The sequence below is a fragment of the Scleropages formosus genome, chromosome 20 (assembly GCF_900964775.1).
Source record: "Scleropages formosus chromosome 20, fSclFor1.1, whole genome shotgun sequence".
NCBI classification, from domain to species: Eukaryota; Metazoa; Chordata; class Actinopteri; order Osteoglossiformes; family Osteoglossidae; genus Scleropages; species Scleropages formosus.
In genome coordinates, this window is record NC_041825.1 from 19,654,349 (window position 1) to 19,667,011 (window position 12,663).

Genomic DNA, 12,663 nt, shown 5'->3' on the forward strand with positions numbered 1-12,663 from the left:
GTTTGGAGAGTCAGGTCAGCTTATTGCTTGCTTGTGGAAGAGCGGCAGTGTCTGTGCGTGCATAGCTGTGTTGCATTGTACACAGAGGACTTCGGTTTTAAAAACCTGTCTATGGTGCTCTGTGAGATGCCTGATGTCTTTCATTTGGATTGTCCACAAAGGCAATGCAACATTTAAAAGGCATATCACCATCATGGTGGTAACAACCTTGCTGTACAAGGAGGGCCTTTGGAATGAATGTGTAAATCCAAGCATTGTATGAGCAAAAATGTCAAATGACTGGATCAGCATGCTGTCAGCTTACTACCATCCCACTCAGGATCCCAAACCCTCACAGAAGGCCGTACTCAAGTACTTTACCAAGTATTTTCTTTTTCTTTTTTTTTTTTTTTTTGGGGTGCGCAAAACAGTGACAGACACTTGTGCATTACATGATGCACCTTGTGATGTGGCTTCCTGTGCAGCATCACCCCTGAACATACAGCCCTACAAATGTTTGTGGCTTAAACTGAGATAGTGAGCAGTCACACAAGGGTTGCAGAGGTTCAAAAGTACAAAGTGACCCCAGTAAATGCTTCCTCTCATGAAGTAGAGCTTGTGTCGTCACTGAGTGCATAATACATATTTATAGTTACTTTTGAATCGTAAGATCAGTAACTTTTAACATTAACAGTGCTGGAAACATTTGGTGTAAACTTTTTTTTTTTTTTTTTTTTTTTTTTTAAAGTTATAACCAAAGTAGAGAGATCTTTCTTGATCTAATGTGTTTTCTTTCCCCTTCCCTCACAGACACAGACCCCGGATGTACTGTCTTGCTGATAGCGATGAAGAATCCTCCAGCGCCGGGTCGTCCGATGAAGAGGATCCACCGGAGATGAGCACAGATAAGAACCTGCCCCCTGGGGCTGAAGGGTAAGAGGTGGTAACTTTGATTCTATTGCTTGAATCTCTATAGCTTCTCAACTGATTGTATGAACACAAACAGATGCAAAGTTATCTTAACTAGCTACATTCCCGGGAGTTTTTTTTTTTTTTTTTTTTTTTTTTTTTTTTAAATATTCCGTTTGTTTCCATTATTTGTTATGAAAAGATGGGTTTGGTTGCTTTTGTGTCCATTTTACTACTAATGTAAATGAACCTGCCTCTTGTAGACATCGAGTATAATTGTATAATTATTATGTGCAATATCATTACTTCTTTCAACATTACTAGCAATATAACCATTTAATATCATGTGCAATTGTTTTAAATTGTTTTTAAATTTTAATATAATAATGTAACATAAGGTGTAATATGTGTTGTCACTTTCTACCTTTCACTTTGCTTTCTTTGTGTACTTTTTTTTTTTTTTTTTTTTTTACTTTTATATTTAATTATTGTGGTTAACCTGTTTGAGCAATCTCTGGCACAACAATTTCCTTTGGGATGAATAAAGTTTTATCTTATCTTATTGAAAAATGAGAATACAGTAGATTTCACCTCAAAGCAACCTTCAGGAAGAAACAAAAACAACCTCCCACACAATGAATTTTAAATTTACCCTATATAATAGTGAAGATGCGATGGAATCCAACCTGATTTTGAAAAGGTGCACTTTTTTTTAAAGGTTCGTGGGGGGACACAAACCCAGTAAGATCATGCGCTTTGTGGACAAGATCACCAAGTCCAAGTACTTCCAAAAGGCCACAGAGACAGAGTTCATCAAGAAGAAGATGGAGGAGGTGTCCAACACGCCACTTCTGCTGACTGTCGAGGTGCAGGAGTGCCGAGGGACACTGGCTGTTAACATCCCCCCGCCTCCCACCGACAGGATATGGTGCGTTCAACCTTTGGGACTGCTCTGTTACATCAACAAATGATGGAAACACCGTGGCAGAGGAGAGCTTGGTCACTTTGTGATTGGCTCTGTGTGTTCGGCTATACTGTGTCTTGTCTTCACAGGAGTAAACTTACACTAAACAAGCGTTAGATAGCTAATGACATCCCAAACTCTGAAGCTTTATCCATTCAAGACAACAAACGAATGGGTAATTGCGCTTAGAACCTTTTCATTAAATCATTCATAAACATGCATACATGCTGTTTGGAGCAGGAACTTTTTGTCACAGCAAAGGAAGGTTCTTTTTTTAATATAACCTGATCCAAATTTAGTGTAGTTTTGATATTTGTTGTGTGAGCTCAGCAAGACTGGTGATAGCTTCTGGAGAAATGTTGACTAAAGGGAGTCATTCTGGACTTTTTACAGCTTGAACTTGTTCAGTCAAGTTTAGATTCAATCTATTGGCCACAAATGGTAATATATGAGACCACAGGAAAGGAATGTTACATTTTAACATTGTGGTCTCATGTGTTACCATTTCTGATAATATAATTTTTAATGATAATGTTTTAAACATAGAGGTTTTCCCATGCAGTGAGTTTTTAAAGTCCACTGTGTACAATAACAGTGCAATATAGCATGAATATACAGTCTGCTGCTAATGCACTGCATTATCTATTGATATTGTAGGTATGGCTTCAGGAGCCCCCCTCGCCTGGAACTGAAAGCACGACCAAAACTGGGTGAAAGGGAGGTCACCCTGGCACATGTGACAGATTGGATTGAGAAGAAATTGGACCAGGAGTTCCAGGTACAGTGAGACAGGGATGTATGTCCTTTTTTGCCTTCTGCCCTTTGAAATGCCGCCACCTCCAGGACTTTTGGTTGGGAGTTTTTTTGTTCCTTTCCTCCATAGCCAGTAAGCATTCTTGCAGTTTTAATAACTGCATGACTACTGTAGTCATTTAATATATGGCCACCTGTCTGTCTTATGCCTTTGTTCGGCACTCTGTCACCATGAGAACACGCTATAAAATAAATTTAACTGAATGTAATTGAAGTCTATTGCCCAAGTGTCAGAATACCATGGAGTGGGGATAGCTTCAAAGGATATTTTACTTTCTAGAAGCTAGAAAGTACCTTAGTTTGAGGATTGTGGGATTTTAAATTTCTTGTTGTAGGGGAGGTTCACTGTGATACTACTGTACATCTCAATGGTAAAGAGGCACCGTATGAGTAGTTGGCTTATGCAAAGGAGCATTACAGGCACAGGACTATAGTGTCCATTGTAAGGATAGGACATATGTGTCTGGTTATCAAGTGAAGCACACTCGATGAACTGAGGTCTCAGCTCTGCCCCAAACTTTAAACTTTAAACCCTGTATGGTGGAGGATATGGTAAAGATGATCTGACCAGCCCTTCAAAGAGACCACTTGTGCCTGTGGCCTTTTTTCCTGTCCTTTATAATGACCAACTTGTACCTAGAGCAATGTCCTTTGGAACTCTGTTCTCCATGATAGCTTCCATTCAGTTCAGTTAGTTACAGTTCATTTTTTGTTTATAGCAGCTGTCCCAAAATGTTGCCTCAGAGCACTAAACTGAAAATATTGCAAAAGTACAGAATGACTTTCCACATGTTGCATTATTAATGACAGTGTAAAACAAATATGGTGGAAAACTTCCAAAGGTAATGAAACTAAAGCCACACATTGTGCTGGAGAAAACACCGTTTGAGGTACATGGCCCACTGGCTGCCTACTCATCCTGATCGTGATAACAAGTAATATGCTGGCTAGAGCCTTACGCCTTTAATGTCCTTGCATAGCAATTTTACACAGCATGGGATGCGTTTTGCTGGAATAATGGGGGCTACAGGTGGTTTAGTGGTTAAGGCTCCAGGTGCCTGTTAACAAAGCTCTTTTCTGTTGTTAATGCTATATGGCAGAGCCATCACCTGGCATTTCATAGATGTGATATGCCCAGGACATTTTGAAAGTTAAACAGACGTTTTGTTAACACAGGCTGAAAAGAGTTTTTGGAGTCATTACCATGAAGACACCTGTGACATGTACACACTTTTAACCTTGGCTTTTAAGCATAAGCAATGGAATTCAGTTTTCCTAACTGCTTAGCTGACCATTATGAGAAACTGAGTTTCTGAGTGAAGAAGAATGCACGAGGGGTATGACCCACATCAGAGCTACCACATAAGCCTCTTTCTAGTGCTTCCCCCTGTTGTTGGGGGGCAGCCGACAGCGCAGCGGTTAGAGCTTCTGCCTTTGGATCCGAAGATTGCCGCTTTGAATCTCACCTACTGCTATATTACCCTTGAGCTAGGTACTTACCCTAAATTGTATACCTCAAATTTACTGGCATCCAGTAAAATTACCCAGTGGCATAAATGGTTAAAAAGTTGTAGGTAGCTTAACATAAATCGCATCACCTAAATGCACAAATGTAACTAAAGCATTGTTAGCTTGTATGTATTTCAACAGATTGTTGCAAGGCATTTGAGGTATGTATATTCAACAACTGCCTAATGGACATAATTCACTCTGCAAAAATCTCCATTAAAGTAGATACCTTATTTCCATTAGTTTAAACAGAAAGCCACAGTGCTTTCTCAGATCCCCAGCAAGATGTGGGTTAAATTTTTTTCCTCTAAAGATCAACTGCTTCACCATTTTCCCCACGTTACTTGATTTGAGCAAATTAATGTTAAGATTATAAAATGTCAAGGGCATAAAATGTAACTCTTAGTTCATGAGAGTTCTACTGGAAATATTTTTGTTTGCCAAAATCCTAAAACTCCATGTATACTACACTTCTCCAAGTCATTTATGCTTATTTGTTTTACCTCCACAGAAAATATTTGTCATGCCAAACATGGATGATGTTTGGCTCCCGATCATGCATTCTGCCATGGATACCCGCTCAAATATCACCCCTGTTGCAGTGACAACAGAGGTCACAAAGGACCCAGACTCAGTGGAGGCGGAGGCAGATCCACACCCCACCAGTGACATGTGAAGTCTGCCTGTTTACAGTATTAGGCTGGGGTTGGGGAGAGTCTGTACTGGTTGATGTGACTGGTGATCTCCCACACCTGTCCTCAAACCACCCTTTCCCAAAAACACTGGTGCCACATTCCAGAAGGTGGGATCTTGCTGTGAGGACATGAGGACAGGAGGCCACATGCTTCTGACCTCCCAGCCACCTCTCAAGTTCCCTCTGAAGGATTGAGACCAAGCTGACTAAGCTGATCCAGCTTTGAAGTGGAGAACATGAAATTGCTTGCTGCTCAGTATGCTTTGATACAGGAAGAAAAGACTTAAAAATATTTATTGTTGTGTTTGCTTCCTGCAGATGAAAATGTCAAGAGAATGGGGGAATATACGAACAGTTCAATGACTGGTGGGGGGGTGGGGTGAAATGTAGAACGCCGTTCACCTAAAACACCTCATTAATGCATTCACCTGTCACCTTACGCCTTGAATGAAGCTGAGGGGCACACAGCTGTGTTTACCCTATAAGAAAAGAAGACAGAGAACGGTATGTGAAGTCAGCAAGAAAACATGAAGGTCTGCTCATGAACAGTCGAATGACCACCCAGCAAAACTGGGGAATTACAGGTACAGTCATCAGCCGCCTTGGACGGCACGTGAAATGGTATTAACAAAACAGGCAGGGAAGGGTCCCCTGTTGGATCTGCAGTTTTTGTGCCTGTGCTTTGAACACTTAATACATAGAATAAAAGAGCCACACACTAAACACCTGACAAGTGTGTGCATGGGATTTTCTGTGTGTGTGTGTGTGTGTGTGTGTGTGTGTGTGTGTGTGTGTGTGTGTGTGTTTATGCCTAGTCCTTTGCCATACATTCTAGCATCTTAAAGTACCCCTGCTCCATCAGGCTCTATGCCATCCTTCATGCTTTGGCTGACCTATAGTTGCAGCCTTTTGGCCATGCCAGTATGCAAAGAGATCAGTGCCACTGTGCCCATGAGCTGCACCAGCCCAACAACCCAGCCATCCGGCTACCCCCACTTTCTAAAATGCCCCGACAGGGGCCGCAAGCGAGCTTTCAGTACATAGGCATCGTGTGCCTTGCATTCCCGAATGTCTCTAGCAATCTCGTTGCCCGCAAAGCTGCACAGGGTGTGTAGAGAACACACGCATTCTGTGTTCCTCAAACTGCTGCGTGTCTGCAGAGATGGAAGTAGTGGCATAATGCTTAATGAATGTACCACAACTCCGGAGCAGTTTAATTCTGTTTGTCATCTCAATGCAGTTCCAAACAAACAGTATTCATTATTCAAACTGGCAACTGGGACATATGAGTAACACCCTGCTGAGAGTGACAGGAAGAGATTATTTTTGCCTTTTTTGTTTTTTCCTTCTCATAGGAACACTGTTGGGTATAAAAATGCACTACCACGCAGTAAACAGGAAGTTGGATCAGCTGTTGGTTCAGCATACTAAGGCCATTCCGCAGCCTTCGCAGCTCAGACACTAAACAGATTGTAATGGAGTCAGAAAGCAGCCTGTAACTCTAAAATAGCCATAATCAAGTGATCGTAGCCATGTTATTTAAACACCGTCATTTGAACCATCCAGGTATTTCTTTTTTGGGTTTTTAATTGTCACAAATGACTAGACAGGCATTTTTTCATAAAACTAAGCTGCAGCTTGTTCTTGCTGTGAATATACAAACTATTTGCAGAGTAGACAAATTCACCCAGCATTATCAACACTAATGGTGTATTTTTCCTTCAGAAATTTTCCATAAATATGCTTTAAAGTGGTATTTATTTTTATACTGTCATATCTTATTTGCAATTGTTTGTTTTGCCAAACTGAACGTATAATTTGCTCACGTTAACTTGTTTACAGTTTGGTGACGTGTATTGTAGTTCAAAATATATATATTGGTAAACATGCACTGTGTATGCAGCTGAGGGTGTGGGGGGACTATGGCAAAATGAATACTTGAAAAGTATATGCCCTTAAAAATATGTGTACTCATAATTTTAGCATCTTTGATTTCTGATCACGGTGCAAAAAACAGGCTAAATGCATTCCTATGTTTTTAAAGGGCAAGAAGGTTAAGCACCTTGGGAATTTGATTCACACACTTTTTGTATATTTTATATGTGAAATTATCTCTAATTTACAGTGATTTCAAAATAAAATCAATCTATTACTTATGAGTATGATGCCATAATACAGTTGTGGGTTAAATCAAGGTTTATTTCCAAAACTGAATGTGCCCCTCATTTTCTCTGAAGTGAAAGTTGTATGTTGGTGTGAGGGATTAGGTATAAGAATATTGTTGCACTTTCAAAGCAAGGCTTGAGAGAGAATGAGATTATAGTGGGGATCAAAATGGAGAAAAGTTGTGGATTGTGACATGCACAAGCATGTGTTCTTTCTTTGCTGCAAGGAAGCCTTTACTGGAAAATTTATTTTGCCTTGTTAAATTTGATTTCAGTTTGAGAAATCCATATTTTTTTTTTTTTTTTTTTTTTTTCCCTTAAATATTATTTTATTTTTCAGGCCTTAATATGTTGAATCATGTTTCATCTTTGTATGGACTTGCTGTTATTTCCCCACCTCTTGTAACTTAAGTATTGTGTTAAATTAAAATTTGTTTTCCAATATGACATTGTGATAATGTAAAAAGCATTCCTTTCTTGTATTTTTGTGAACCAATGTCATGTTTTATGAAGGTTGCATGTTTAAAAAGAAGTCTAAAGAAATCCCTTTATGTGTGCAATATTTTTTTTTTCCCTTTTTTTAAGTCAGGGTGAGATACACCTGTATATTGTCCAATGTACAGAGTGTCATATCACAGTCCACAGATATCAGTACAAAATTTTGGCTTGCTGTTTTAATAAAGTTTCTCCATTTTTTCCCATACTGATGTTTACTATATGTGTGATTCCCCCCCCCCCACTCTTTTCCTGTTAGTGGTTTAGCTCTAAAAGTTTTTCCCAAGGGCAGCTATTAAAATTGTTATACCCTAGCCTGACTAGGTAGGAAATATCCAAAAAATTCTTAAAGCATGGCTACATGCTACAATTGCTGTGGCATAATGGTTTGGTACTAAAAAAAAGTTACTCTTTCACCTTAAAACCAGAAGCTTTTGATGTACATCTTTGCATTCACCGAGTAGAAACCAGTCCTGGAATTGAAAGCTTTTGGTCCAAGTCCAATTCCTTAACAAATAGGCTATCAGTTTCATGTAATGTTTTGTTGTAGCAGAAAGATATAATTTTGATAAATTTGTTTGCTAACAAACTAAAACTGAAAAATAAAACTCAATGAAAACTTAACAGGAATGCTAAAGCCGTCATATTAAACTGCACGTCTGAGTATGACAAATGCCTTCTGCGAGGCAGTTGTTCCTAAAGATCCACCCAATTTCAATTAACACTTGTCCAAAACAGGGTTGCAATGACCCAGAGCCTATCGCAGAAGCACTAGCCATTAAGTTGAGAGCACCCTGCACAGGCCACCAGTCCATCACACTCCCCCATTCATGCACTAAGGGCAATTTAGCATCACCAATTCACCTGAACGGTACGCAGAAACCCACACAAACACGGGGAGAACATGTGAACTCCACACAGACTGAGTGGGGATCAAACCTATATTCATAGACACCACCCAGGTACTGTGAGGGAGCAGCTGGACTCACTGCAACACTATGCTGCTCTTTGAAAAAATATTTAGCTAAACAAGTGTCTCATAACCCTTCCTGGATCAGGGCCTTGGCGTGGCGGAAGGGCTTGCGTGATCTAGGGATCTCCAGAGCTATGTTGTCGGGAGCATCTTCCTCCTGGTAGGGTCTCCCAAGGCGAACAAGTCTGGAGTGAAGATCCAGACTAACACGATCCAAAAACCTCCATGAGAAAAGTAAAGAAGAGAACGTTTACCCTGCCTGGAATAGGGTCACCGGGACCTACCCCTGGAGCCAGGCCTGGGGGTAGTGTTCCTAGGCAAGCGCCTGGTGGCCGGGCAGCCCGGCCAAGCTCAGCCCAAAAAGGCATCGTGGGGGGGGCCATGTGGGCCCACCACCTGCAAGGTCCAGCATGGGGGTCGGATGCTATGTATACCTGGCAGCGGGAGGGAGTGGGATGGCGCATGGCGTCGCGGCCCCTCGCAGCGAAAATTGGCTCTTGGCGCGTGGAATGTCACCTCACTTGGGGGGAAGGAGCCGGAACTGGTGCGGAAGGTTGAGAAATACCAACTAGATATAGTTGGGCTCACCTCCACTCACACTGTTGGCTCTGGGACCAAACTCTTCGATAAGGGGTGGTCCCTCTCCTACTCAGGAGTTGCACGAGGCGAGAGGCACCGGGCGGGTGTGAGGATACTCACAAGCCCCTGGCCGGCTGCCATACAGTTGGAGTTTGCCCCGGTGGACAAGAGGGTCGCCTCAATGCGACTTAAGGTCGCAGAGAGGAAAACTTTGACTGTTGTGTGTGCTTATGCACCAAACAGCAGTTCAGAGTATTCGGCCTTCTTGGAGAAGGTGGGAGGGGTTCTGGACAGGGCCCCACCTACAGACTCCATAGTCCTGCTGGGGGACTTCAATGCTCACGTTGGCAATGACTGGGGAAATCTGGCGGGGGGTGATCGGGAAGAACGGCCTGCCCGATCTGAACCTGAATGGTGAAATGTTATTGGACTTCTGTGCTAGCCATGGTTTGTCCATAACAAACACCATGTTCGAACACAAGGATGCTCATAAGTGTACTTGGTATCAGAGCTCCTTGGGCCAAAGGTCAATGATCAACTTTGTAGTAATTTCTTCTGACTTGAGGCCACATGTTCTGGACACTCGGGTGAAGAGAAGTGCTGAGCTGTCAACCAATCACCATCTGGTGGTGAGTTGGATCAGATGGTGGGGAAAACTGATGGACAGACCCAGTAGGCCCAGGTGAGAGAGCATATGCTAACTATAGGGGCATCACACTTCTCAGCCTCCCTGGGAAAGTCTATGCCGGGGTGCTGGAGAGGAGGCTCCGGCCAATAGTTGAACCTCAGATTGAAGAGAAACAATGCAGATTCCGCCCTGGCCGTGGAACAGTGGACCAGCTTTTTAACCCTCTCACAGGTCATTGAAGGGGCATGGGAATTTGCTAATGCAGTCTACATGTGTTTTGTGGACTTGGAGAAGGCCTATGACCGTGTTCCCCGGGAAATTCTGTGGGAGGTGCTTCAGGAGTATGGGGTACCGGGGCCACTACTGCGGGCCATTCGGTCCTTGTACATACGGAGCGAAAGCTGTGTCCGCATACTCGGCATTAAGTCAAGCCTGTTCAGTGTGGGTGTTGGACTCCACCAAGGTTTGCCTTGTCTCCACTCCTGTTTGTGGTTTTCATGGACAGGATATCAAGGCACAGTCGAGGTCAGGAAGGCATTTTGTGTGGGAGTCGGAAGGTGACGTCTCTGCTTTTTGCGGATGATGTTGTGCTTTTGGCACTGTCACATGGCTGTCTCCAGCACACACTGGAACGGTTTGCAGCCGAGTGTGAAGCGGTGGGGATGAGGATCAGGACCTCAAAGTCTGAGCCCATGGTTCTCTCACAGAAAAGGATGGTATGCCCCCTCCAGGTAAGGGGAGAGTTTTTGCCCCAGGTGGAGGAGTTCAAGTATCTTGGGGTCCTGTTCACGAGTGAGGGAAGAAGGGAGCGTGAGATCGGCCACAGACTGGGAGCAGCGGAAGCAGTAATGCGGTCGCTATACCAGACTGTAGTGGTGAAGGGGAAGCTGAGCCATAAGGCGAAGCTCTCCATTTACTGGTCGACCTACATCCCTATCCTCACCTATGGTCATCAATTCTGGGTGATGACCGAAAGAATAAGATCGCGGATACAGGCGGCCGAAATGAGTTTTCTCTGCAGGGTGCTGGGACTCACTCTCCGTAACAGGGTGAGGAGTTTGGATATCTGGGAGGAACTCAGAGTAGAGCCGCTACTCCTTCACATTGAGAGGAGCCAGTTGAGGTGATTCAGGCATCTGATAAGGATGCCCCCTGGGCGCCTCCCTTTGGAGATATACCAGGCATGGCCAGCTGAGACAAGGCCCTGAGGTCGGCCCAGGACCCGCTGGAGGGATTATATCTCACAGTTGGCCTGGGAACAGCTGGGGATCCCCCAGGTTGAGCTGGAGGAAGTTGCAGGGGACAGGGGCGGCTGGGCCTCTTTGCTCTCCCTGCTGCCACCGCGACCCTTTTAGGACAAGCGGGACAGTAGATGGATGGATGGATGGAGTGTATCATAATGCAATGTCCCACCCTGAAATTATATTAAAATAGAATTCTGGTCCTATAATTAACGTATTTTATATTGTTGGATAAGCACATCCGAAGCTTTTGGGTTCATGGTCACTGATGTACTTTGCAATGTTTCTTTAACATCAGCCCAAGTGATATTAACATCAATTTGCTTTTCCATCTGTAACTATGATGAGTATTTCTCTAGGCTCCATCATCAATGTTGATGTTATTTACTCTTTTCAGATGGAAAGTCACTTGTTTTTTTCACCACCTCTCAGGAACTTTTTATCCATCAAGGGGTTACCTGGGGAGGTCATGATAAACTGATCTGCTGGCTCAGACATATAATTATCTTACTGTATTTGTGCACTCTTGTAAAGAATGTAAATAGTAAGGTGGGGGCAGTTGTTTAAGACAGCAAACATTTCTAGAAGGGTAGACTGCAAATTAAGAGGTTGCATTTGTTATAACAACACAAAATCTAATCAGTTTAATGGGGTTTTATAATTATTTGCTGCTTAAGAGGAAACAATATGATTGTTTTGCTTTGTGTACTTAAGAGGTGTTCAACACTTTTAATTTGTGTGTCCCAAGAATTTCCATGGATGTTTATTTCCTCAGTCAGTCATTGTTGAGTGCATCACTCCTGTTGTTTTATAACATAAAAGGTCCATAATAGACTTAGTAAAGTGGTAAGCCTCTTCTGTTTAGTATCTCTCTGATATACAAATTTCCAGCATAGTGATGCAATAAAAACCCACGTTGTTTTACTGCACCTAAATGGTATGAGAGGATATGAGTTTGATCCCTGCTCAGTCTAGATGGAGTTTACATGTTCTCCCTGTTTCTATGGGTTTCCTCCCACTGTCCAAAGACATGCTTTTGAAGGTAACTGGTGGCTTTAAAATGCCCCGAGTGTGTGAGCAAGTGTATCCCACTGGTGTGTAGATGAGTAACTCACTGTAAGTGGTGTAGTATATTTAGCATTGTGAAGTGTAGGTGACAGCTAAAAATACTGCACAATGTGTGTTGGAAGTTACTTTGGAGAAAGGTGTCTGCTAAATGAGAAAATGAGCGGTTTCTGGTTTCCAGCTGTAAAATGCTTCTATTTTTTCATTTTGCAGTTTTAAATGTGGGGCAGCTAATAATGTAGTAGTTAGCACTGCTGGCTTCAGAATTGAAGGTTGCTGGTTCAAATCTCACCTACTGCTGTAGTACCCTTGAGCAAGGTACTTACCCCAGATTGCTCCAGTAAAATTACCTCCTCTCCTGTATGGGTAAAGAATTATAAATAGCTTTGGGAAAAAACATCAACTAAATGAAATGCCCAACTGTTAATGTATTATCAGTGATGCATTTTGAGTCCTTTGTAACCTGAGGAGAAGGGAAACTAAAGAAATTTTTCTAGGGTCATTACCTGTGAAATGTGTACAACCTCCCTACTACTAGTCATAGTTCATACTAGTAGTATAAATTCTTGCCCTTTGCTTTCGATCTTCAATCATGATGAGGGAGTCCCTAACGTCACAGATATCAACACATTATACAGCTAAGAAAATG

The 12,663-nt window shown here is 42.5% G+C and overlaps 1 protein-coding gene across 3 annotated transcripts in view; it reads left to right on the forward strand.

The window, feature by feature from the left end:
• Positions 1 to 5,718, forward strand: part of LOC108940057 (testis-expressed protein 2-like) — a 44,093-nt gene extending 38,375 nt beyond the window's left edge. For all 3 annotated transcript variants that reach the window (XM_018761878.2, XM_018761879.2, XM_018761880.2), the window contains 4 exons: positions 790 to 912; positions 1,607 to 1,816; positions 2,510 to 2,630; positions 4,686 to 5,718. In XM_018761878.2, the coding sequence (XP_018617394.1) occupies positions 790 to 912; positions 1,607 to 1,816; positions 2,510 to 2,630; positions 4,686 to 4,850 (619 nt within the window). In that variant the 3' untranslated portion in view covers positions 4,851 to 5,718. The remainder of the gene's footprint in view (positions 1 to 789; positions 913 to 1,606; positions 1,817 to 2,509; positions 2,631 to 4,685) is intronic.
• Positions 5,719 to 12,663: the final 6,945 nt, after the last annotated feature.